This window comes from Symsagittifera roscoffensis, chromosome 1 (genome assembly GCF_963678635.1).
Source record: "Symsagittifera roscoffensis chromosome 1, txSymRosc1.1, whole genome shotgun sequence".
Lineage (NCBI taxonomy): Eukaryota > Metazoa > Xenacoelomorpha > Acoela > Convolutidae > Symsagittifera > Symsagittifera roscoffensis.
The window spans coordinates 42,145,811-42,173,514 of record NC_087062.1 but is presented as its reverse complement, the minus strand read 5'-3'; the positions used below and the strand labels follow the sequence as shown (position 1 = coordinate 42,173,514).

General features: G+C 38.9%; 2 protein-coding genes across 2 annotated transcripts in view; both read right to left on the bottom strand.

Annotated features, from left to right (window-relative positions):
* The window catches only part of LOC134844597 (talin-1-like), a 185,319-nt gene that overhangs the window by 58,838 nt on the left and 98,777 nt on the right, over positions 1–27,704 (bottom strand). The window lies entirely within an intron of this gene.
* LOC134844625 (oxysterol-binding protein-related protein 9-like) lies at positions 2–14,559 on the bottom strand. Its single transcript, XM_063861407.1, has 8 exons — positions 14,235–14,559; positions 14,008–14,167; positions 13,585–13,937; positions 6,851–6,940; positions 6,562–6,743; positions 6,368–6,487; positions 5,845–6,078; positions 2–657 (listed from the first exon to the last, which is right to left on the bottom strand). The coding sequence occupies exons 1-8, from the start codon at positions 14,485–14,487 to the stop codon at positions 562–564; spliced, it is 1,488 nt and encodes a 495-aa protein (XP_063717477.1). The 5' UTR covers positions 14,488–14,559; the 3' UTR covers positions 2–561.

Genomic DNA, 27,704 nt, shown 5'->3' with positions numbered 1-27,704 from the left:
GTCAAGGTTAAATGTATACTTTAATCTATATTAATTTACATAGTTTTATATTTAGGTAAATGTTGCATTCTAGTAAAACTACCATGTACACTATAAGAAAGATCCATTCAAAAATTCACAAATGTTTGCGATATTCGCTTGCAAGTTCAACTGCAAAGCATATATACCAATTTAAATAAGACTACCATCTACAAATGAGTACAAAATAATTCAATGAATTTAAATTATGACATCATTTATTTAAATTATTCGAAATATTCTTAAAATAAAAAGGAAACAATATAATTTGAGTGTGCATTTAATATAATTTCTGATGTACTGCACCTATAAATTATTATTTTTTTCAAAATATACAACAAAAAAAAACAGAAATAGCGATAGATTAGATTTCTTGCACTTCTCCAAGCCTGATTTTAGATGATGCTGTTGATTTATCCAAATTAGTCGCTGGATGCCTTGGTACAAACACACACACACACAACACAGCCTTTTCTCAATCGACGTTGATGTTGTTTCCCGTTATTGTTTCAGTCGAATTAAGATGGAGGAATCGGCAATTAGTCAGTCAACTTCAGAGCACGTGGAGTTCATATCTTCCAATCTGCGACTCAGGGTGTGTTTGTAGAGGAAAGCACCGTCCTCGGCATGTGAGAACTCCTATACACAAACAACAGGAGACGGTTGCAATGCAAGAAGCACAAAATGCTCCGAGCAGTTCTCATTACAGAAAAAATGAGAAAACTTTCTAAAATGAAATGAAAGCCACTAAGTCGAAAAACATGTCGAATGACTACTACAAAAATTTCATACTTTTGTCTCAAACAATGTTCAATTAGAGGAAAAAGCGTCCAGCCATACAATCGCCGGCGTCAAATAAGTATTCAGAAACATTTATCGAAAGGCAACTAAGCCGATAAAACTTGAGTAAACTCTCGTTGAGATGCTAAAAATATTATATAAAATATATATATGGCCTTAAATCTCTTTGAATTTCAAGAACAACCTAAGATAGACACTTTTTGAGAACACTCACTTAAAAACACTCAATTTGAGAAAAATGCATTAACAGGTTAAAGTTCTTATTCCGCTAGAAAATCTGAAAAATAAAACCCACTTTCAAAACTAGAAGACGATCAAGTTTTATAGACCAAATATGTCGAAGAAAAACAAAAAGATCTCTACGATTACTTGGAGAGTCGAATGAGAAATTTTCATCTGACAAACTCACAGCAACTGTCCGCACAACTTGGACCAAAGAGTGAACGAGAATGTTTTACAAACCAGCAACAAACCTAAAATCCTGGGCGTAACTTTAGATAATCTCTTGTCTTTTACACACCATATAAGTAACATCATGACCGAAGTAAAACGAGAAACAACCTACCAAAAAAATTTTCTGGTACTAACTGAGGTTGCAGTTAAGAAACGCTTAGTGTTACTCAAAGCCATTGGGTGCAGTGGTCTCAATTATACTGCTTCAATCTGGTCGCCCTCGCAACACCAGATGGAATGACCGCAAAATTCAGCAGAATACTGCTCTAATAACTGCAACTGATTGCACTAAAATGAGCCCTATTGATTAATTTCGTTGCGAAACCGAGATCTTGCCATTCAAAACTCACAATGAAAAGCTTTGCTCACCACCCGCAGAGAGCTGAATATCACACTACACGCTCATACTAAAAATCTAGAAAAATTGAAACAGAGTCTGGCTGAAAATACTGATTGAGATAAAACACCTCCTCGACGAATATAAATCTTTCTCACCATCAGATTACAGGCTTACTTTGAAAAACATTCACCAGACGGAAATTAATAATTATACAAATAGTACCCCTGAAAAACTAACAGGCTCAGGGAATCTCCGTGTTGCACAGGAAGAAGGTCGCCTCGCACTATATTCCTTCTTGCTCAACTGCGCTGCGGATATAGCATTCATCAACAGCTACTTTTAGAGAATCAAAAAAGGCACCAATCACATCTGTCCTAACTGTTTTTATAGTCCTCATGACGTACCTCACCTTTATAACTGTCCAGTCTCTACTTAAAAACATTTAAAAAGACGGCCTGTGGGACCAAACTGGCGCGAAATCGCCAACTGGTCTCAAATAAAACATCTGGACAGGAGGGGTTTTGTACGTTCCCCAAAAACAAAAACCAACTCACATTAGGAGTTACTCTCGGTTCTCCGCATTAGATAAAATTTGCCCGCAAGAACCAGGCACGGGAGTTTTGCTCGGTTCTCCGTTACTGAAATAGGGGGCTTTCCCGCTCTTAGCGAACCCTGGAATCGCCAAATACTGTTTGACAGACGAGACGACATAAAAAATCAATCTCCGCAATTACGATTGTGGAGTACTAAAAAAAAGATGAAAGCGAGTTGGAACAGCAGAAGAATCGATGTTTATGAGTAGCTGCTAACAACAACAGAAAAAAAATCAAGAAATTTGAAGTTATTATTAATCAAGCTATCAAATCAATTGTGTTTTTGTTTAACAAGTTGATAACTTGAAAGCCGCCTATCATTCGATTTAATAACGCTTGCTAACTCCAAGCGTAAAAACATCAACAGAACACATAAAAATAAGTTTTCATGGTGTTTATGGAAAAAAATGCACAGTTGAAATGAAGAGACTCAATTTCAACCACTGAAGAAAAATATTTAGACCAGTTTTTTAAAGAACTTTTTGCAATATCATTTTTAAATCTGAATAATTGCTTGGCCATGAAACCACTTTTGACCTTCATACAAGCTTTCTTTAAGATAGTTACAATCGCGCAAAAGAAAAGCCAAACTGAGCCCTGGCTCCTTCCACTTTCTCGATAATGTTCGGAACGAAAGAAGCCTTCTATTATGCTGGTTATTCTGAAAGGCACGCGGGAAAACGAAAAATGAGAAATTTTAGGATAACTAAGCTCGACGTGCTATATAAGATTAAACACAGACGCCAAACTGCGCTTCGAAAACACTATCGAGAACAAAAAGCAGCTTTAGAGTTCTGAAATGTTCAATAAGAAAAAGAAATATAAGCATCAATTTAGCAAAAAAATTCGGCGACGTCTCGGACTCAAAACTACGACCTACTGCGACAGAAATTATGAGTCTCATGCAATAACTACTCAGCCACAGACGCTATTTCAATCAAAAACACTAGCCACTAACAAAGTCGAAAACAAGCTATGAAATTTCCAATGCTACAGATCGTGATTATAGCAAAAAGGCACGGAACACTTTCATTTGCAAGTTGGGTGAGAAAAAAAGAAGGTTCGTACTAAAACACTAGCTCCTCGCTAGCGTAAAAACCCAGTGAGATAACAACAAAAATATATTTAACAAGATCATGAAAAATTTAGCAGGATTTTTTTAACAATAGATTGTAGCCAACATACAGTTGAAAAAGCGTTAGAGCCGGCTAAATTATTTTCTTCGCTCGTAGAGTTTCAAAAAAAAATTGTTAAAAATCTATAACTACTTTTATCAAAAAATCAGGGCCTACTTGTTTAAACATCAAAACTTCTCAGCCCTTTTCTTTAGATTGAACTCCGATTCATAAATTTTTAAAAGCACTTGCACATCTGTTTCTTTCGTCTCACCCTTATTGCCACATTTAGCCGGCTAGATTCGAAAAAGCGAGACAAACTTCAAAAATTGTGGCCATACTTTCCACATTGAGCCAAAATGTCAATGACTGGATATTTATTAAATCCATAGATGATTGCTTACAAAAGTTCGTATTATCCGCTCGTGCAGGGATACCCCTACAACTCGTTCTTCGCTTGCAACCTTTATCTCAAATTTGGCACCGTAATTCTCAAGGAAACAGTTCAAGGAAACAGTTCAAGGAAACAGTTCAAGTTTCAACAAAAAATCATTATTTAAAAAACGCGTACTCTTTCTGCAATCACCATAGCTTTTCCATACCGCGAAAAATTGAGGGCAGAAAATCGGTCCAAATTTCAAATGAAAACTTTTTCTAAGTAGAAGCCAATTTCTACGAAAATTAACAGCGATGTTGCTTATGCAGACAAAACAGCTGCTACTTTTCTCTCGATTTTACTTTTAGCCTCAGATTTAACAGGCAGTTTCAAAAAGGTTTTCCATTGTCAAAAATGGTTAGAATCTCAAAATTAGACCATTTGCATGGCTAAAACGTTTTCCACCTTTTCGTACGATTGAACCTAGTGGTTTTCGAAAACAAGAAAAAGCAAAAAAAACTACCAACAGTTCCAAATTTGGGCATTTTCAAACAAATAGATCCCTACAAAAATAGATTCGTAGCAGCTTATGCAGAGAACCCTATAACATGCTCTTTTGATTGAAATCCTAATCTCCGATTTGAAACCTCGGAATGGAAAAAAAAACCAAAAAAGGGTAGAAAATTCCCCCCCGCCTGAAATTTTCGAAGCCCACCGGGTACGGCAAGAAAAAATACTAGTAATGTACGGCAAACAGGGGAGTAACCGGTCTTTCCTTCGGTCCTTAGACCACTTTTGTGAAAATAATGATGCCACCAAAAAAAGCACCCATGCTTCGGTTGTGTAAATATGTCATTTAGTTGAACTCATCGAAGTTTCCGAAAAAAGACTGACACTTCACTTATTCGAAATTCGTCTAGTCTCACCTCGAGTTATAAAAAAAAGCGACAAGAGACATAAACGGGAATAAGAGTCACGCAGAACAAGTAAGCTGAGCAAAAACAACGCGATAATTTTTTTCATCGAAAATCTGTTTAATTTAGGGAGCGTTCACAAATTCTAACCCGCAGTTTAGACTGAAGCACTCAAAAGATTTAATGAAGTCAACACACATGCTATGTAAACGAAAAAATGCCACGATAGCGAAACTAAGGCATAGCATGTGAAAAAAAGTGCATAAAACTGGCTGACGAAGAGCTGAAGAAATGATTCAGTTATTTTTTTAAACAAGTTGTTTTTAATAAAAAAAGTCTTATTCCGATTTGTTCATGCTAGCTAAAATGCCTGCGGAAGCGTAACAATATCACTTTAAAACCTTTCCAGTTTCAAGGATCATTAATTTTTCACCCTTTTCTGGCAAGACTAGCCCCATTAGGTAATCTTTTTTATTCCACTGAGAATTCTGTTACGCAGGTGAAGCCATTTGTATTTTGATTATCGGAGAGCGATTTGTCTTCCCTTTAAGCAAATGAATTTGAAAATGAACGAAAAATAAATCAAAAGTCAAACTGCGAACTGATTCGTTGAACAATTTCAGACATTTTCTGAAAAAAAAACCTCTTACAAAAATGTCCTCCCTTCGTTCATTGACAACTAAAACAGACAGAACAAGGAAATAAGTCGACAATCAAAATCGCAGACCATGAAGTCGATCAATTTAAAAACCCAAAATGGAAAACAACAAACAAACATGATGCGGACGTTTGGAACCTATGGCAGCCGCTATGCCACTACAAAAATGGGCAGCTGCGCGATGTTTTCAGAGAAAAGCTCAATTTCGTACCGATTTTATAAGATACGTTGGTAATTAGAAAAAAGTCTAGTTACCCCTCACGAAACACTAGCTCTCACAAGTTGAATAATCCTCTATTAAAAAGTTTACAAGCTATGCAAACTAAAAGTTATACAAGTTTGTTCGAGACATATGTACTTTTATTAGAGAGCAATATTTGCTTTCAATGAAACTAAAATTTTGAAGTGAACTTAACACAAATCAAAGAACAGCCCGCATTTAAAAAATCATGGAAAAAAATGCTGAAGAACCAAACGGCCTATCTAAATGGAAATCCACTTTATTCATTAACAATTAAAAAAAGTCTCGTGTTCTGGTGCTTCGACCGATTTAACAAATGATATCTGAGCTCCTACTTGTGTTTCCCACGTCTGCTTGGTTTCCAGTCGCATTTTGGCATCGTTTCTTTGCTTCTCCTCAAGTTTTTTCTTCTCATTAGTGGCAGTGTCCAGATCCTTGACCTTGAGCGCACTGATGACGTTTCGCCACAGACTACGGGATTCATTCTCACCCTGTTCCTGAAGAGGTCTCACTTGCTTGGAGTTGCCCTTCATTGAAGTAGTATCAAGGAAAATTTCGGTGCTCGTTTTCTGAACAAAAACTTTGCTTGTGACTGCATTTATAACAAAAAAAAAAGCCTCTAATATGGATGAAACAAGCATTAAACTGAAGTCCAACAAGAAAAAGATCAATTTCAATGGCTGATTCATTTCATACAAGCGCTTCATTCAAGCCACTGCAAGCATGAATACGCTTGATTCATAGACAAACTCAGAACTTGTTTTACCTGTTGGTCCTTTTCCTAGAAAAACATCACCGCAATTTTTAAAAGATTTGAGTTTTCCATGTTTTGATGGTTCATTTATTTTTATAACTTACTTGTCCAGGAGACATAATATACATTTTGTCATTCCACTGTCCTTTTATGACGCAGAACTTAGAGCCTGATGGATCGAAGCAGTCACATGTAATCATATGGCGATCTTTGCTATAAAAATTCTAAAACAAAACAACTTTTTAATCTCAGGATTATAGAACTTTTGTAATATTCACAGAATGGAAAAAATAATTACTTTAGTATGGAACACGATAGCCGCTTTGTAGCCCGAGCTCTCGCATGTGATTTGACACTTTCCTCCCAGCTCAGCCCATGGCACTGTGAGAATGGACCTTCCGTATGCACTAGGAAACGTTACTGTATACTCCTCCTTTCTATCAAGCAGCTTCACTTTGGCTTCTCCTATCATATTCACTCCTAAAGCAGTAGTTGCTTAATAATTTTAAAAACAATCAATTTCTGCTGAGCTGAAAAAAAATCAGGTTTAGCAATATCAGTTCTTATAAACTGAAAAGAAGACTTACCTATGGATAGTCCCAAGAACTTGCTTTTCGGGTGAATGTAGCCGTTTACTTCAACTTTTTTGTCTATACACTCGGCATAGAATGCAGAAACTAAAATAACAATTTGACCATGACCATTTCTTGAATAAAAAACTTACTAAGGCTTAAATTATCATGAATACAGTATTACTATAACTAGTTGCGATTTCCTATGACCTTTTTACTCGGACTTAGAGCAACAATAGTGAGGCGTATTCGTAGGCGAAGAGCAGAGCTTCGCATCATTTGTGATTTCTCACTAACATATCCTAAGCCAGCGAACAAAAAACAAGATGGAAGCCTTTAAATAGCCTATCAAAAAAACTTATTTGTTAAAAATTTCAAAGAGAAAAATTCCAAAACAAACTAAAAAAAATTGGTACAACTAGAACTAAAAAGATAGTCAACAGACAGTTGGAAAAAAGTCAATAAAAGTCAGTGAACGAAAATACTGATTTATTTTACCAATACCACTTTCTTTTAAATGATTGACGCATTTTTCATAAAAACTAACCCAATTAGACAACATAGCCAACAGACAGTTGGAAAAAGACAACGATTGCCTTGAAACATTAAGAAAATTTGACTCGTTTTGTTCAATTTTCGTATTTCAAATAAAAAAATATACGGCTTGGAAAATTTTTTTATTCCCCGTGGAAATCTCAAACATAGCCAACAGACAAATAAAAAAAGTCAAGAATGTAAGGAAAGACAAATTTGTTTTTTCAAACATTTCGATTTTCAAATTTGAAATTATTAGGCATTTAAATTTGAAGCTGTTTTTATTAAACTAACCCAATTTGAGAAAACTGGATTTATAGATAAATAAGTTAATCATTCTGCTGGGAAATCCACTTTTTAACTAGAGGTCGATTACGGTTTTGTGTATTTACAATTTGCCTACTCGATAGTAGAAGTTGCCTTTAAACGCAAAAAAAAAACATTTTAAAAATTGAGCTCGAACAAACTTTACGACATCCCGAAAAAAATCATCACGACCTATATGAGTCTGAACTACGTTCACTGATTCATTAAAGCTTCAAATTATTGTCTTGAATGATGCTATTTTTGAGTAAAACACCTGCAGAAACAATATCTACGGCGTTTAATGAAAATTAAAGAACAAATATTGAACAGTCAAAATAATAACTTTGGTTAGTTTCTGTGAAACGAAAACAAAATTAATGTCATGAAAAAACTTTGAAATACGAATTCTAGTCTAATATTTTTAGCAATTTGTGCGATCCGGATGGGAGCATAAAAATTATGTTTCTCTCAGAACGACACACAGTTACGTCGCTAATGTGATAAAATATTAGCCGAAATCATTCGAGCCGAAAAAAAAATTCAAGCTAAAAAAACCACGAAGTCACGTGGTTATTATTTAACAAACTGTAGGAGTGAATTAAAAAGAAAATTAAGTGCAGCAAAAGAAAAACAATTTTGAGATTTGGCAACTGAGGCAAAACATATAAGCAGACAAACAATAGTCCGACAATAATTTAATTTTGAAACGGAATATTTCACGTTTGGAAAAAAAACAGGTCCTAGTCAGATTCGAACCAAGGACATTAACCGTTCAAGGCATATGCTTTACCTCCGACCTCGAATGAGACTCTCAAAACTTTGAATTCAATGTGAACCAAGAAACCGAGTCATAACAAGCGATTTGATAACGCTTGCTAACCGCAAGCGTAAAAATAATAGCAAAACTAGATCTACCAAAGTCGTGTCTAACTTGTGTCTATGTGTGTCTAACTTGTCTAGCTATAAAAATCAACATGACAAAATGAAGTTCAATTAGGATCCCAACAAAACTAACGAAGCGCCAAAAAAACCGAAAACACTTGAGAACACATCTATTGAGCTGAAAAAAAAAATGTTTTCATAGAAAAAAAACAAAATGTTTTTTAAACTGATCTCTCGCCCACAGGCAATTTTCTTGAAAAATAAAACCTAATCAAAGTTGATAAATTATAATCAACGCAAAAAAATTTGACACGAAAGGGAAGCCGCACATTGCAAAAACAGATTTGAAAACGGCAAAAAGTAGCGCTAGAATTGTAACGAAAAAATCTTTGTCACAGGCAAAGCTGAGCTACGCACCACTTGCGATACAACAATTATAGGATGAAATCACCATGACGCTAAAAAATTCGCAAACAGAACTTCCAACTATGTTACAATTGAAGAAAACCAAAAAAAAATAAAACAAAAAGCATTTTTGTTTTCGTATCTGAATTCATTTTCGTCTTTGGAGTTTTTCAGAGGTCCTAGTGGCGTCAAATTTGGGCACTCAAAAAAATTTGACCAGAGTCTTATTGGTCTCAAACCTACAACCGGATACTTTTTATTTAAAAAAATAAGCAAACACTGACGTGAAACGATACAAAATATAATAAAAATCAAACGGAAAAACAAATTAGTTTAAATTCAAAAAAATCGTTTTTGTCATAAAAATTGCAACAAGGGCCCAAAATAACCGAAAACGATTATCTGTACCATTGAAAACTATACAACGAGCTTTTGGAATGATAGAAAGAATCAGAAAATTCACTTCCGCGTAAAGTCCTTTCAGTGTAATTGAGCCGACAGAAAATAATCTAAATTAGCGAAAAACTTTCAGCTTGCAAAAAACCAGGTCTCATGGGTTTAATGGTCTCATGCATGGGTGTTACAGCAAATTTGAAGAAAGCTGAATCTAGAGTAACCAAGCCGACAAAAAGAAACAGACGGACGATAGTCAGAAAAAGCACAAAGCCTCCAGTTAACAAAAAAAGCAGGTCCCGGTCGGAATTGAACAAGCCTCTGCCGTCCCAAGCAGTTAAGATACCTCTACTTCAGATCCGCCGGATGGTTGTGGTTATTTGAGTTTGAATTTATAATTACCAAGCGGTAATAAAGCCGAAAATAGCTGAGAAGAACCCTTCAAGAGGAAAAAATTCAAACTAAAAAAAATACGTTAAGCCCTCTTTCCCCTCAGAACACATACATTTACACAATCACAGCAGTTTTTTTCAGTTCTCAAACGACAAAAGGAGGCCAAATAGTCTTTACAAATAACACACCGAAACCGATTAAGCCGAAAGGCGAAATTGAAAAAAAAAGAACATTTCTTAAATGTAGAAATCATATTTCAATTTGGCCGGTGTTTTTTCATGCAAAAACACTCAAAGCAATTCAAAAATGAACATTTGTTGCAGCAAAAATAAGCGATTCCTAGATGTGGCATTTAAGCCTACAAAACAAGGCGAAAAATATTAGGCCGACTATTTTATTTGAAACAAAAAATTTCCGTTTAAAAAAAAACAGGTCTCGGTCATATTCGAAACCAGGACATTTTCCATTCCAGGCTTACCTCCAAGCTATGTGTGCAGGAAACACTAAGAAACTTGAACTCATTATGAACCCAGGTACAAACAGGAGTTGTTAACCCGAAAAAAGGTATATGTTCCGATTTGATAACGCTTGCTAATCGCAAGCGTAAAAGACATACGGTCTGCGCAATCCATTTGCCGGCCTGAAGATTATGTCTCCAACGTCCTTCTCCATCATGTGCGCTTGTAATAAGAAAACACTGGCTATCAAAAAAGCGTATCGAATACATGATACAGATAATTTGAAATGTTGGAGCTGACAAATTTCATTTAAAAGAGCTAATTTACCGATTTGAGAAAGTTTAGGCTATCTTATTTTGCAGACAGAAAGTATGTATCAATGTCAATTGAAACTTTGATTTTTTATGCAAAATTACTCACATTTGTCAGATTGGTCTTTTTAATTGATTCTGCCTGTTCCACTTTTTTGCAACTCATTTTATCAAATGGCCAATGCTATGCAGCAAAAGAGACACCAAAATGATCACTACTATTTTACACAGACGCGAAGCTGCGCTTCATAAACACTTGCTAAACACTAACAAAAAGCATCTCTATCAAGTGAAAAAAGAAAAAGTAGAAAAACGCCTCGAATTAGCAAAAACTCGGCTACGTGTGGGATTCGAATATGCGACCTACTGCAATCAAGAGATTTTGAGTCTCACACACTCAGCCACGCAAGCTTAACAACCAACAAACAGTAGTCACGACTAAAACAACTACGTATGCTAACAAATTACCAATGCCATTCACGAAAGTGGCAACAAATACAAATCGAAACAATTTTGCAAGTAAAAATTTGGAATATAACAAAACTGAAGGCATCCAAACTAACTTTGCATGTAACAAATCGCAAAGCATAAAGTCACATTATGTATAAACTGTACAACTGTACCGGATACTTTTTATTTAAAAAAATAAGCAAACACTGACGTGAAACGATACAAAATATAATAAAAATCAAACGGAAAAACAAATTAGTTTAAATTCAAAAAAATCGTTTTTGTCATAAAAATTGCAACAAGGGCCCAAAATAACCGAAAACGATTATCTGTACCATTGAAAACTATACAACGAGCTTTTGGAATGATAGAAAGAATCAGAAAATTCACTTCCGCGTAAAGTCCCTTCAGTGTAATTGAGCCGACAGACAATAATCTAAATCAGCGAAAAACTTTCAGCTTGCAAAAAACCAGGTCTCATGGGTTTAATGGTCTCATGCATGGGTGTTACAGCAAATTTGAAGAAAGCTGAATCTAGAGTAACCAAGCCGACAAAAAGAAACAGACGGACGATAATCAGAAAAAGCACAAAGCCTCCAGTTAACAAAAAAAGCAGGTCCCGGTCGGAATTGAACAAGCCTCTGCCGTCCCAAGCAGTTAAGATACCTCTACTTCAGATCCGCCGGATGGTTGTGGTTATTTGAGTTTGAATTTATAATTACCAAGCGGTAATAAAGCCGAAAATAGCTGAGAAGAACCCTTCAAGAGGAAAAAATTCAAACTAAAAAAAATACGTTAAGCCCTCTTTCCCCTCAGAACACATACATTTACACAATCACAGCAGTTTTTTTCAGTTCTCAAACGACAAAAGGAGGCCAAATAGTCTTTACAAATAACACACCGAAACCGATTAAGCCGAAAGGCGAAATTGAAAAAAAAAGAACATTTCTTAAATGTAGAAATCATATTTCAATTTGGCCGGTGTTTTTTCATGCAAAAACACTCAAAGCAATTCAAAAATGAACATTTGTTGCAGCAAAAATAAGCGATTCCTAGATGTGGCATTTAAGCCTACAAAACAAGGCGAAAAATATTAGGCCGACTATTTTATTTGAAACAAAAAATTTCCGTTTAAAAAAAAACAGGTCTCGGTCATATTCGAAACCAGGACATTTTCCATTCCAGGCTTACCTCCAAGCTATGTGTGCAGGAAACACTAAGAAACTTGAACTCATTATGAACCCAGGTACAAACAGGAGTTGTTAACCCGAAAAAAGGTATATGTTCCGATTTGATAACGCTTGCTAATCGCAAGCGTAAAAGACATACGGTCTGCGCAATCCATTTGCCGGCCTGAAGATTATGTCTCCAACGTCCTTCTCCATCATGTGCGCTTGTAATAAGAAAACACTGGCTATCAAAAAAGCGTATCGAATACATGATACAGATAATTTGAAATGTTGGAGCTGACAAATTTCATTTAAAAGAGCTAATTTACCGATTTGAGAAAGTTTAGGCTATCTTATTTTGCAGACAGAAAGTATGTATCAATGTCAATTGAAACTTTGATTTTTTATGCAAAATTACTCACATTTGTCAGATTGGTCTTTTTAATTGATTCTGCCTGTTCCACTTTTTTGCAACTCATTTTATCAAATGGCCAATGCTATGCAGCAAAAGAGACACCAAAATGATCACTACTATTTTACACAGACGCGAAGCTGCGCTTCATAAACACTTGCTAAACACTAACAAAAAGCATCTCTATCAAGTGAAAAAAGAAAAAGTAGAAAAACGCCTCGAATTAGCAAAAACTCGGCTACGTGTGGGATTCGAATCTGCGACCTACTGCAATCAAGAGATTATTAGTCTCACACACTCAGCCACGCAAGCTTAACAACCAACAAACAGTAGTCACGACTAAAACAACTACGTATGCTAACAAATTACCAATGCCATTCACGAAAGTGGCAACAAATACAAATCGAAACAATTTTGCAAGTAAAAATTTGGAATATAACAAAACTGAAGGCATCCAAACTAACTTTGCATGTAACAAATCGCAAAGCATAAAGTCACATTATGTATAAACTGTACAACTCAAACAAATTGCGAGACATTAAATTACAAAATTTCTGAAATCGAGTTTTCATTATTATTATGTTGTTTGAAACAAATCATTTTTTTCCGGTTCATTTGATGAATTAAAAATGCATCAACTGTGGTAACTAATTACTTTCGAATGTCAAAGCACATGCTATCAAAAAGCTGTAAAGGTCCCCCACCAATTTTGGGATGACGCACCAATATTTGCGACTTAGGTTGGAGAAAAAGAAGGTTCTTACTAATACACTCGCTTCGCAAGTGTAATGAGAGTTGGGGTCGAAAAAAATTGGTTTCGTAACATAACACTACGTTCCTCGGTAGCTCGGATCAAAAAAAAGAATGCTTAAAATATGTCAGTTGTTTCAGACAAGAAAATTATTTAATCATTCGGTTAGAAAAGTTGTTCAAGTAGGAAAAGCTAGGTTCCGATTTGATAACGCTTGCAAATCGCATCTGTTAGAATATGACTTAAAATAAATTCAAAAATCAAACAAACATTCAGTCTACTCACTGGGTGGATGGTGAGACACTTGCTCAGCTACAAATGTAGCGTCTCCTGCACAAGCCCAAGGCACCGGTCCTGACTCAACCAGCTGTTTTTGACACTCGGCTCCATTTTGAAGCGAATCTCTTTGAATGCCTTCCTTTACATTTCCGCAACTTTCATCACAACTCGGAAGCAAATTTTGAGAAAAAGAAGGTAAAATTGTTGTCGGCAGCTTCCAATGACAACGAAAAGTTTCACCTAGTATAGGATTGAACGGTTTTTTGGCGACGGCTCCTTTCCGACCAGTGTGGAATGAAGACAGATACCACTTAACTATATACATGAAGCGCAACTTCGCATTATTTTCCCTTGTCGTTCTGAAACGATGACGCAAATAAAAAACGTATCGGAGAAAACAGCTTAATTATTTTCATCAATTTTACTAACAGCACAAAAAATTCAGGATGAGCAAAGAAGTCTGCGTACATCTCCAGTAAGCTCCGCTTCTCCAAGATAAAAGTGGGTAAAGTCACACGGGTGAGATCCATACCAACTTTAACTTGGGTTGCCAGATGCTTCAAAACAGTTTGATGCCCGGTCACATCCACTAAACAATGAAAACTTTTAGGGACCTATCGTCTCAGCTTCAAAGAAAAAAAAACAAAAAAAATTACATTCTTCTTCTTCATCATCGCACACTGACTGTTTACTGTTCAAGTTGGTGATTTCGTCGGCTTCGCCTATATCTTCAACCGGTGCTTTTTCCTTTGGTGAGCTGCCGACCAAAATTTTTTCATGGTTATCCACTTGTGCAGGTCCATTATTTGAATCAATACTATTCTGCTTGCCAAAGCTGGGCTTCGTCAATGACAGCCTCCTAAACCCCCACTTCTTCGAATTTGATTTATCAGGGGTACCAAAAGGCATCTCAATTCATTCTGATTCAATTGCTTTTGATGGAGTAAATAATCTGCTGCTTATTGAATTCAGGTCAGCAAAATAACTGAAAAGGTAAATAGAAATATCTCATTACACGAAATGGATGAAATGACAGCCATATTTCAATTAATTTTTTCTATTCAAAAACTGAATTAAAACATCATCCGTCCAGTGTAATTATGGCCCGTGAACAAGCTGGATTGGGCATAGCCAGCATCATGTAAAATCATCAACACACTTTCGAATAATTAGCGCACACAACACAGCAAAGCTCTAAACACAGCTCTACATGCTTTTCACCGTCTCTGCCAAAGCCAGTTCTTTTGGTGGTTTTCCAAACATCGGGTCGACAAAAACGTTACTGCTTTCCAGCTTCGACCAGAACGCTCAAATTAACTTACTTATAAGCAAAAATAGTGAGCTCATGGCTGGGTCTCAGTATCCCCAGACCACCAGGTCACTCCTAAAAAAAAACAGGGCTACAACTATTTATTATAATACTACTGTTTTTGTTCAGTAGATAAAAATCATCATCTCCATCGAAGATGGATCAACCCTTCCCTTAACTCCTAGCTTCTCATAATCTGAAAACGAATTAAGATTTTATTAATTCAATTCAGGATATCCAGAAGCTAAAATTTATAAAATAGAGAGTTACAATTTTCTCCCGAGACCCCTCCGGATTCTGGAATCCGAAGTAACGCTCTTGTTTCTTCTCGGAAAGATGGACAGGCCGTCCCAATACCCTCCCTGATTCTCGGGATTCGTACTGTAATGATGGTAGCGGCATAACCGTTACAACTCGGAATGGTCTCATCGTCGTTTTCTATTCCAATCTCGATCTGTCTCTCACAACTGCTGTTTACCGTTTTTCTCAACGACTTCTGTTGTTCTGTTTTTTTTTCACAGTTTTCAGTTGGCGCAAAATTTCTACGTTGTCAAGTGTCTTTCTTTCCGAACGAATTTTTGAAAATTTTTATGTCAGTTCAAATTAACCCTTCCGCGTTCGTAAAAATTAACAATTAAGACCACTTATTCGTTATAACCGTTAATCTTTCCACTCCGATGTCGAAACAAAAATTCGAACTCGAACTTGCATTTTGATACATTTTGGTCGAATATCACAATCTAAGTGTTAGCTTCCTGCTCCTGAACTCATCTCGCGTGTTGATCCCCGGCCTCAGTTTCCCAACATGCAGCGCTTCCGATGTTAGGAGTTTCATTGCGTTGTTTGAATCATCTATTATCTCCCAATTCAGTTGTGGAGTGGTCGCTTCCTCCCCACACTGACGTATGTCCTCTTTTTTGTGTTCCGCAATCCTTGTGGCCAAATGTCGCACAGTTTGTCCAACATAGGTAGAATTAAATCCACAACAAGACAATTTGTAGACCACATTGGAATTAAACAGTTTTCTGACTTCTAACGTCAATGTCCCGATTTAAAACTTTTTCTCGTAGGTTTAAAAACTGTTGGGACGCAGGACGGTCCTGCCAACCAACAAACTAAAATTATCCTACTATGCTTCTTCCTGTGCCAGTCGGTCATGTCTGGAGGTTTGACCTTGAGAAACACGTAATTTTGGAGTGAAATTTTAATTTTAAAAATTTCGAATGGAGCCTGTCATGCTCAGTTTTCTCGAACCAACTGAAAACAAAAAGTGAAAAATCAGAACGACCGAATTAACAATTGCGGGAAACTACTCAAGAAAAAGGCAGGAAATTGCTATTCGCAATTTCTCGATACGAAATAATAAGAGAGTAGAGCTGTCTTATCCCGAAAACAGGAGAATATAACACAGACTTGAGAAAGGACGATTATTCGAACGGAACAGAGTGAACATTCAATGGAAGAGAGGACAACTCGAGTGTCCCGATGGTTCATACAGAAACTTTGATTCTTGAGACAAAACTTACTTCTGTTGTTAAAACTAATTAGTATCAAACTTATTTAGTTATATTATTTAATCCTCGAGCTACTTATCTTTTAATTACTCCTCATACTCAAGCGCATCGACATGTGAGTTCTCAATTTAAATTTCTCGAGTGCATTTTATGATAGTTATGTTGAGATAAGGCGAGTTTTAGGTTGATCTGAAATGGATCAAAGTTCTACTGTCCAATAAAAAGTAACTAAGCGGATTGTTCCGACCCGGTTTTTAACGGCGTTCATGTATTTTGGGTATTTCGAGACCTAAGTATGGGGACGTTTTTATTTCTAGAGTGGGGGGGTATTTTGGTAGTGGCCTTTAAGCTGTAACGGGTTCTAGTCTCATGTCGCAAGCGAACCGAATTGGCTCCGACCGTTCTTGAGGTAGAAAAACACAAGAGATAGTGTCCCTGACTCTTGAGCCAATGGTTATAGGGCCTATTTTTCTTAAGCCTCATGTGTGACTGCAGTAGACGAATGTTACATAGTGTTTTTATGGCGCTCCTGGGTGTTTTTACGACATCATGACTACGGAGTCGAACCCACTTGACACAGCTCCGGGCTACATGCCCATTCTAGAGTACCGGTGGTACGGTTCAGCGGGAACGTGTAAACCTTCCGGTTGTACCATAATAGCTTTTTAAGAAAACTCAAGAAAACTTCCTGGTACGCTCTCCGAACGAGGTTTAGCTAACCGAGTGAAAGGGGGCAACTAGGGGGACAAAAACACGAGCAAAAAAGAATACAAAAAGGAACAAAAACCATAAAACGAAAAAAGACAGTGACTTTGATACCAAATTAGTTGGATCAAACCTTTGTATTAATTAAATAGTATACACATACTGTTTTATAAGACCGATCGTTTCGATCAATCTAGCAATTTAAACCAGTGAATTCAGTAAGGTGCCCGAGTGGGGGGCGTTGTTAAGGGTTTTCAGATAGATTGCGACCCAACCGGACCACTAGGAGACTTGACTGGAAAGGGTGACCAGTCGAGTGGGAAAGTGGTTCACAAGGATCGAAACGGACCACTAGGAGACTTGACTGGAAAGGGTGACCAGTCGAGTGGGAAAGTGGTTCACAAGGATCGAAACGGACCACTAGGAGACTTGACTGGAAAGGGTGACCAGTCGAGTGGGAAAGTGGTTCACAAGGATCGAAACGGACCACTAGGAGACTTGATTGGACAACTCCCAAGGGTACCAGTTGTTTCAGACAAGAAAATTATTTAATCATTTGGTTAGAAAAGTTGTTCAAGTAGGAAAAGCTAGGTTCCGATTTGATAACGCTTGCAAATCGCATCTGTTAGAATATGACTTAAAATAAATTCAAAAATCAAACAAACATTCAGTCTACTCACTGGGTGGATGGTGAGACACTTGCTCAGCTACAAATGTAGCGTCTCCTGCACAAGCCCAAGGCACCGGTCCTGACTCAACCAGCTGTTTTTGACACTCGGCTCCATTTTGAAGCGAATCTCTTTGAATGCCTTCCTTTACATTTCCGCAACTTTCATCACAACTCGGAAGCAAATTTTGAGAAAAAGAAGGTAAAATTGTTGTCGGCAGCTTCCAATGACAACGAAAAGTTTCACCTAGTATAGGATTGAACGGTTTTTTGGCGACGGCTCCTTTCCGACCAGTGTGGAATGAAGACAGATACCACTTAACTATATACATGAAGCGCAACTTCGCATTATTTTCCCTTGTCGTTCTGAAACGATGACGCAAATAAAAAACGTATCGGAGAAAACAGCTTAATTATTTTCATCAATTTTACTAACAGCACAAAAAATTCAGGATGAGCAAAGAAGTCTGCGTACATCTCCAGTAAGCTCCGCTTCTCCAAGATAAAAGTGGGTAAAGTCACACGGGTGAGATCCATACCAACTTTAACTTGGGTTGCCAGATGCTTCAAAACAGTTTGATTCCCGGTCACATCCACTAAACAATGAAAACTTTTAGGGACCTATCGTCTCAGCTTCAAAGAAAAAAAACAAAAAAAATTACATTCTTCTTCTTCATCATCGCACACTGACTGTTTACTGTTAAAGTTGGTGATTTCGTCGGCTTCGCCTATATCTTCAACCGGTGCTTTTTCCTTTGGTGAGCTGCCGACCAAAATTTTTTCATGGTTATCCACTTGTGCAGGTCCATTATTTGAATCAATACTATTCTGCTTGCCAAAACTGGGCTTCGTCAATGACAGCCTCCTAAACCCCCACTTCTTCGAATTTGATTTATCAGGGGTACCAAAAGGCATCTCAATTCATTCTGATTCAATTGCTTTTGATGGAGTAAATAATCTGCTGCTTATTGAATTCAGGTCAGCAAAATAACTGAAAAGGTAAATAGAAATATCTCATTACACGAAATGGATGAAATGACAGCCATATTTCAATTAATTTTTTCTATTCAAATACTGAATTAAAACATCATCCGTCCAGTGTAATTATGGCCTGTGAACAAGCTGGATTGGGCATTGCCAGCATCATGTAAAATCATCAACACACTTTCGAATAATTAGCGCACACAACACAGCAAAGCTCTAAACACGGCTCTACATGCTTTTCACCGTCTCTGCCAAAGCCAGTTCTTTTGGTGGTTTTCCAAACATAGGGTCGACAAAAACGTTACTGCTTTCCAGCTTCGACCAGAACGCTCAAATTAACTTACTTATATGCAAAAATAGTGAGCTCATGGCTGGGTCTCAGTATCCCCAGACCACCAGGTCACTCCTAAAAAAAAACAGGGCTACAACTATTTATTATAATACTACTGTTTTTGTTCAGTAGATAAAAATCATCATCTCCATCGAAGATGGATCAACCCTTCCCTTAACTCCTAGCTTCTCATAATCTGAAAACGAATTAAGATGTTATTAATTCAATTCAGGATATCCAGAAGCTAAAAGTTTATAAAATAGAGAGTTACAATTTTCTCCCGAGACCCCTCCGGATTCTGGAATCCGAAGTAACGCTCTTGTTTCTTCTCGGAAAGATGGACACGTCGTCCCCATACCCTCCCTGATTCTCGGGATTCGTACTGTAATGATGGTAGCGGCATAACCGTTACAACTCGGAATGTTCTCATCGTCGTTTTCTATTCCAATCTCGATCTGTCTCTCACAACTGCTGTTTACCGTTTTTCTCAACGACTTCTGTTGTTCTGTTTTTTTTTCACAGTTTTCAGTTGGCGCAAAATTTCTACGTTGTCAAGTGTCTTTCTTTCCGAACGAAATTTTGAAAATTTTTATGTCAGTTCAAATTAACCCTTCCGCGTTCGTAAAAATTAACAATTAAGACCACTTATTCGTTATAACCGTTAATCTTTCCACTCCGATGTCGAAACAAAAATTCGAACTCGAACTTGCATTTTGATACATTTTGGTCGAATATCACAATGTAAGTGTTAGCTTCCTGCTCCTGAACTCATCTCGCGTGTTGATCCCTGGCCTCAGTTTCCCAACATGCAGCGCTTCCGATGTTAGGAGTTTCATTGCGTTGTTTGAATCATCTATTATCTCCCAATTCAGTTGTGGAGTGGTCGCTTCCTCCCCACACTGACGTATGTCCTCTTTTTTGTGTTCCGCAATCCTTGTGGCTAAATGTCGCACAGTTTGTCCAACATAGAAGGAATTAAATCCACAACAAGACAATTTGTAGACCACATTGGAATTAAACAGTTTTCTGACTTCTAACGTCAATGTCCCGATTTAAAACTTTTTCTCGTAGGTTTAAAAACTGTTGGGACGCAGGACGGTCCTGCCAACCAACAAACTAAAATTATCCTACTATGCTTCTTCCTGTGCCAGTCGGTCATGTCTGGAGGTTTGACCTTGAGAAACACGTAATTTTGGAGTGAAGTTTTAATTTTAAAAATTTCGAATGGAGCCTGTCATGCTCAGTTTTCTCGAACCAACTGAAAACAAAAAGTGAAAAATCAGATTGACCGAATTAACAATTGCGGGAAACTACTCAAGAAAAAGGCAGGAAATTGCTATTTGCAATTTCTCGATACAAAATAATAAGAGAGTAGAGCTGTCTTATCCCGAAAACAGGAGAATATAACACAGACTTGAGAAAGGACGATTATTCGAACGGAACAGAGTGAATATTCAATGGAAGAGAGGACAACTCGAGTGTCCCGATGGTTCATACAGAAACTTTGATTCTTGAGACAAAACTTACTTCTGTTGTTAAAACTAATTAGTATCAAACTTTTTTAGTTATATTATTTAATCCTCGAGCTACTTATCTTTTAATTACTCCTCATACTCAAGCGCATCGACATGTGAGTTCTCAATTTAAATTTCTCGAGTGCATTTTATGATAGTTATGTTGAGATAAGGCGAGTTTTAGGTTGATCCATCTGAAATGGATCAAAGTTCCACTGTCCAATAAAAAGTAACTAAGCGGATTGTTCCGACCCGGTTTTTAACGGCGTTCATGTATGGGGACGTTTTTATTTCTAGAGTGGGGGGGTATTTTGGTAGTGGCTTTTAAATTGTAACGGGTTCTAGTCTCATGTCGCAAGCGAACCGAATTGGCTCCGACCGTTCTTGAGGTAGAAAAACACAAGAGATAGTGTCCCTGACTCTTGAGCCAATGGTTATAGGGCCTATTTTTCTTAAGCCTCATGTGTGACTGCAGTAGACGAATGTTACATACTGTTTTTATGGCGCTCCTGGGTGTTTTTACGACATCATGACTACGGAGTCGAACCCACTTGACACAGCTCCGGGCTACATGCCCATTCTAGAGTACCGGTGGTACGGTTCAGCGGGAACGTGTAAACCTTCCGGTTGTACCATAATAGCTTTTTAAGAAAACTCAAGAAAACTTCCTGGTACGCTCTCCGAACGAGGTTTAGCTAACCGAGTGAAAGGGGGCAACTAGGGGGACAAAAACACGAGCAAAAAAGAATACAAAAAGGAACAAAAACCATAAAACGAAAAAAGACAGTGACTTTGATACCAAATTAGTTGGATCAAACCTTTGTATTAATTAAATAGTATACACATACTGTTTTATAAGACCGATCGTTTCGATCAATCTAGCAATTTAAACCAGTGAATTCAGTAAGGTGCCCGAGTGGGGGGCGTTGTTAAGGGTTTTCAGATAGATTGCGACCCAACCGGACCACTAGGAGACTTGACTGGAAAGGGTGACCAGTCGAGTGGGAAAGTGGTTCACAAGGATCGAACCGGACCACTAGGAGACTTGACTGGAAAGGGTGACCAGTCGAGTGGGAAAGTGGTTCACAAGGATCGAAACGGACCACTAGGAGACTTGATTGGAAGAGGTGACCAGTCGAGTGGGAAAGTGGTTCTGATGTCAAGTGCAGAACAGAGACAACCAGCACAGGACCACTACAAGAGGACGCACAGGGGTGTTCTCAAGTCGAACAACGGGTATCGTTAGAATCCACATTACTTTATAGGAAATAAGTGTAAAATTGGATAAGCGGAGTCCCATTGTTTTGAGGCAGTTTTTACTCAAGCAGGCCTGGAAACAGGTCTACGGTTTTCTCTCGAGAGGTTTAGCACCCGGCGCTTAAGGGATTTTTCGGCTTAAGAGGGGGGCTAAAGAGGGGGGAGGTTAGTAGGGGGGCTGGTTAGGTTAGAGGTTGTAAATTGTAAAAAGGGGGGAAATTAGAGTAACTAATTAATCGACATCGTTGATTTAGTTACATTAGCCATCAACACGCGTTGGTAATAATCGGTGGATATCCAAAATTTAACTCGAGTTAAGGTTGGTACGCTGATTGGATTGGTAGGGGGGATCGGATATAGACAGTTTTTGGTGATACCCCATAAGATCGCTAGTGGGGGGAGGAAAACGCGTGGCAGTTAGGTACCAGACATTTTTTTTCGACAGAACTCGACATTTGTCTCCTTTGAATTTTAGGTGGGTTGATTTCTCTGTTTTATTATTTTTTTTCTTGTTTAAAATTTTTTTTAATATATTGTTGCATTTTGGTGAGGATTTGCGATTGGTTTTTATACGAACAGGTGATCACAAGATACCTGCGCACAGGTTTTGGTTTCAAGTTGCTTGGAACATAGAAAAAGAGGTAATTCAAAAAGGGGGGTTAGCATTTGGCCATTAAGAGAGGGTTTTTGGGAAAGTTTTCACTAGAGCTTGAGTGTTGGTACAAGGTACAGTGAATCAAGAAGTCCCTACAACGAAGAAGAAAGAGATCCGATATCCAGACACTCAGTGACGAGTCTTGGGACAGTACCGAAGAAGTCTTGGGACATTGCAGTCTGGGGACAGTCTTGGGGCAACACAGTCTTGGGACAGTGCAGCCTTGGGGCAGTCTTCGACCAGAGCAGTCTTGGTACGAAACAGTCTTGGGCCATTGGTCTTGGGACGTTAGTCTTGGGACGTTGGTCTTGGGCCATTGGTCTTGGGACGTTAGTCTAGGGACATTGGTCTTGGGACGTTAGTCTTGGGACATTGGTCTTGAGACGTTAGTCTTGGTACGAAACAGTCTTGGGCCATTGGTCTTGGGACGTTAGTCTTGGGACGTTGGTCTTGGGCCATTGGTCTTGGGACGGTAGTCTTGGGACATTGGTCTTGGGACGTTAGTCTTGGGACATTGGTCTTGGGACGTTAGTCTTGGGACATTGGTCTTGGGACGTTAGTCTTGGGACGTTGGTCTTGGGCCATTGGTCTTGGGACATTAGTCTTGGGCCATTGGTCTTGGGACGTTAGTCTTGGGACGTTGGTCTTGGGACATTGGTCTGAGGATACCAATAAGAAGTACTGGGACAACACTGAATAGTCTTGGGACGGTAGAGAGAAAGTCTTGGAACAGTATTAGGAAGGGGGTACTACAAGAGTACTAAGTTAGGTTGAAGTAACCAATTATAACAACACATTCCCTATCCTAACCTAACACATAAAAGTTTTCAAGAATTTAAGAAAAATTGTTTTTAGCGAATTGTCAATTTCTTTTTACTTAGAGTTTTAACCTTAGAGTAGAAATTTTGTAGATAATAATACTGTAAATAATAACAATTGTAAATAATGAGGCGGAGCAGGGTACCGGTAGCTGAAAAAAGATCTTCAATGGGTCCGAAGATAACAAAGAAGAGCTTTTCAGTTAATATGGTCAGCACAAGGAGTACAACGGAGAACAGAGCAAAAGAGGGCACGGAAGGGGAACGAGTAGAACCCACCATCGAGATTGATCTAGAGACACCTGATCAAAGTGTGGATGAAACAAGGAAAATGGCGACGGAGTCAACTCCAATGCCCAATGCAGAAGAACCAAACCCGAAACCCATAGAGTTCTCACCAATAGACAATGTGGAAGACGCAATAGGCAACACCGAAGAAACGGTGAAAGAAGACTCTCAAGTAAAAAAGACATCTTTTACAGAAAAGTTGGCGATGATGGTCGGAATAAAAACGAAAGAAAACATGACTGAAGAACCAAAAGCTTAAAGAGCACGAGCATTTGGGACAGTGAGCACGAAGACGACAGAAGCCAATCCAAGAGAGGAACAAACTAAAGCAGAAGCAACAGCCAAAGACAGACCGACGGCTGACCATGAAGAGGCTACTCTTGAGCTAGGTGACTTGATGGCAAAACTGAATCAGATCGACAAAAAACTGAAGCACAGCGAAGAGGACAGAGAAGTGATAAGAAAAGAATTAAGATACAACAAACACGAGTATCTGGATAGTTATTTTAACCTGGCTAAGGCAACAGACGAGAGACTCAAGGAGATGACAGATAAGGTAGAAACCACCAATGAAGAACGAGATAGGAACATCAAAAAAGATATGCAACAGTTGAAAAACCGATATGATGATGTCAACAGCCAATTAGGTAGCCTGGAAAAGAGAATGGACACAATGAGCAAAAATCAGGCCGAAAGTTTGTGTGCAATACAGGCGAAATTGGATGCAATCTTGAGAAATTCTACCTCACAAGAAAGACCGGCAGCGGATCGCACGCAAGGCACCAGAGTTGACTTTGTGGAACCACAAAGGAACAAACGGCAATCGACACCGTTGCCCTTAACCCGGGATACGGTGAGCATAGCACCAACAGCTGCTAAAACAATCATGAAGAATGGAACGTCAAGTACAACGACTGGTCCGGGGGACTCAACAGCTAACAGCAACGCAGGTCCGGATGCTATGACATGGGCAAGCACTTGGGAGATGATGAATAGAACTCTAGAGGTCTTTGCCACGAGGAACACTGACTCGAATGATAGAAGAGAGGGAAAATCCAGAAAAACATTCAAAAAGCCAAAAGAATTCAAAGATGACTCTGATGGATGCATTGATACTTGGGTGGGAGTGATGAGATTACACCTAGAACAGGACAACTTGAACGATGAAAGACAAGCATGCACAGCCATACTCAGCAATTTAGAAGGCACGGCATTAAAATGCGTGGTTGCGAAGAAAGAAGAAGAACGCGATACCGCGGACAAAATCTTTGAAATACTGTTGAATAGATTCGGCTCAGGCATGAAGATTCATCAAGCGATGATGCGATTTGAAAAAAGGAGACAGAGAGATGACGAATCGATAGACAGGTTCCTAGATGATCTCGAGAGCTTGAGAAGAAGGAGTGACCCAGAAGAATCTACCAATAGAAGAAACTTCAGCATAGCCTCAAAGTTCATTGATGGGGTAAAGAGTGATGACTTGAGAACGATGTTAGCAACGTATTACACATTGTCGAAAGATAATGCGCCAACTCCAGAAGAGATGAGGCAGAAGTCAAGGGAATACTTGCTGATGAAACCCAAGAAATACTCGTACTCAGACAACAGGAACACCCAAGGGGGGAGTCAGCCACAGAGGTCGCCATGGTACAAGCCCAGAGATGACATGGACAAACGCAGGTCGTGTGCTAACTGCGGGTCAGTTGATCATCATGTGGCGGATTGCACGACATACAAACAGGGCATGAAGAGTTTGTGATATGCACCTGATGAGGAAGATATGAGTCAGATGGAAGAATACGAGTTCTATAGCGGCTTGATCACCAAAATAGGTGCAAGATGCTTCTTCTGCAACCAAGAAGGGCACTTCAGGATGGACTGTCCGTTGTTTTGGGAAGCGGTCAAGAATCAGAGTCATCCGAAACACAAGTTGGCGCTAGCAGCGGTGCAGAACCAGAGAAACAGACAAGGTGAATTTGAGACGAAGAAACTTGAGGGACCAAACGTAGAGCTACCAACGAAATCAATGAAAACTGTAACACAATGTGGTAGTGCAGCAGAGGCCACGGCGAAGAAAGCCCCAGGAATAGATTACGAGAAGGCGGCAGCGGAGGCCATCAACAAAGTGAAGCAGGATCTGGCAGCGAAAGAAATAGAACAACGACTAAAGCAGGAGATCGAAAAGCAGAATTTCAACGAAGCATTAACTGGATCGAAGCCAGCACCAGAGGCTGTATCGGGCTCGACAAAGACTGGAAATTGTAACACTGTAAAGATGGTGACAGGAAAACCATTCGGCATATCAAAAATCGGGGCTAGAATAATGTCGATAATCACAGTGGGCGGCCACGAGGTAACCAGAAACTTGAGCGAACCGAGCGACCAGACAATAATGCACATTGATGTGTACGCAGATTACTTGAGTTTAATAAGCCCACAATCGACTTCTAGAGCATTGAGAGCACTACTCACGCGAGGGGGTAGCAAGTCGGTACGTGTTGATAACAGATACACAGAAGCTTATGGTCCACATGAGGTGATGTTAAATATAGATGGAATCAACATCTATACCAAAACAATGATAACATGTGATGAAGACCTAATTGGGCAAATCTACGTAGGGAAGGAAGAGTTAAAGGTGAGATCGATTGGACACTGTGCCATGCTTGAAGAAGATGCGATGCACATCGGGACAGAGGCAGATGTGACAGGGCACGTGCTAGACATAAGTGGCAAGAAGACTCAGTTACGTGGGTTACTTGATACGGGAGCGGTCTTGAGTGTCATACCAATCGAAACTTGGGAACGAATGGGCTTCAACAAAGATGACTTGATAGATTCGAGAATACGGTTGTCGGCTGCGAACAAAGGGGCCCTGCGCGTGTTGGGCAGAACGCCGATAATAGCGCTCAATCTGGGGGAACGTAACCTGTGGATGAGTTTTCTTGTAGTAGAAAACCTAGATGAGTCTGACCAATTTATTTTAGGCAGAGACTTCATCAGGAACTTTGATGTAGCGATTGATCTAAACAACGCAATGTTCAGGATACGGAACCCGGATAGGAGGTACGCAATCAAACCGGTAAATTTAATAATAGCAAATGAAAGCAAAGCACCGGTGTTCTTGAGTAGGAGGGTGAGGCTAAAGGCGAATGAAGCGGCAATCGTAGGCTTGCGGATGAAAAATTACAATGAATTAAGTGACAATAAGCAAGTGTGTATAGTTCCGAATCCTAATAGTCAAAGTGCTGCTGTTTTAGGAAGATCATTCTCAATAACGAAGAGCGGCCTCTGCGTCAGTGTCTTGTTGACTACCCTTGATATACCGATCACGATACAGAGAGGAAGGAAACTGGGATATGCTTTACCGGTTAAAACTCGATATGAAACAATTGAGAACTGAAAACCGAATGAAGTTGTTGATTGTCCCAATCACAGGGACAAAATTTGTATCTTGAGACGATTGCAGAAAATAAAAGATTCTTCAGGTCTTATTAAATCACTTAAGTCAGAAACGGACGATGGGCTGTCGAGCTGTTCGAACTTTCCAGAGCGACCCACACTAGATGAATTGCAAACTGATAAACCGGTTCTGCCGGAGATTGAACATTTGAGGGGCAAACTGAAAGATGAACAGCTCGAAGCCATCAAGGACGTACTAGAGCGGAACGAAGAAGTTTTTTCGAAGCACAAAGCGGATATCGGGTGTTGTAATTTCGTTGAGCATGAAACAGAACTTGAGGAGAACGCGGTACCGCACAGGGAGGGGGCGAGGCGCATGACCCCGCACAAATCGGAGGCGTGTAGAAAAGAGATCGAAACGTTACTAGAGTATGACATGATAGAACCATCCAAGTCACCGTGGGCGTGTGGAGTAGTGATGGCCAAAAAGAAAGGCGATTAGTTGAGGTTTTGTTTTGACTTTCGATACCTGAATTCCGTCACGGTGAAGGATGCCTATCCCATACCTAAGGATTGATGAGAGCCTCTCGAAGTTAGGTGATGCAAAATTTTTTACGACTCTTGATTTAGGCTCGGCCTTTTGGCAGGTACCACTACGGAAGAAGGACAGGGACAAGACAGG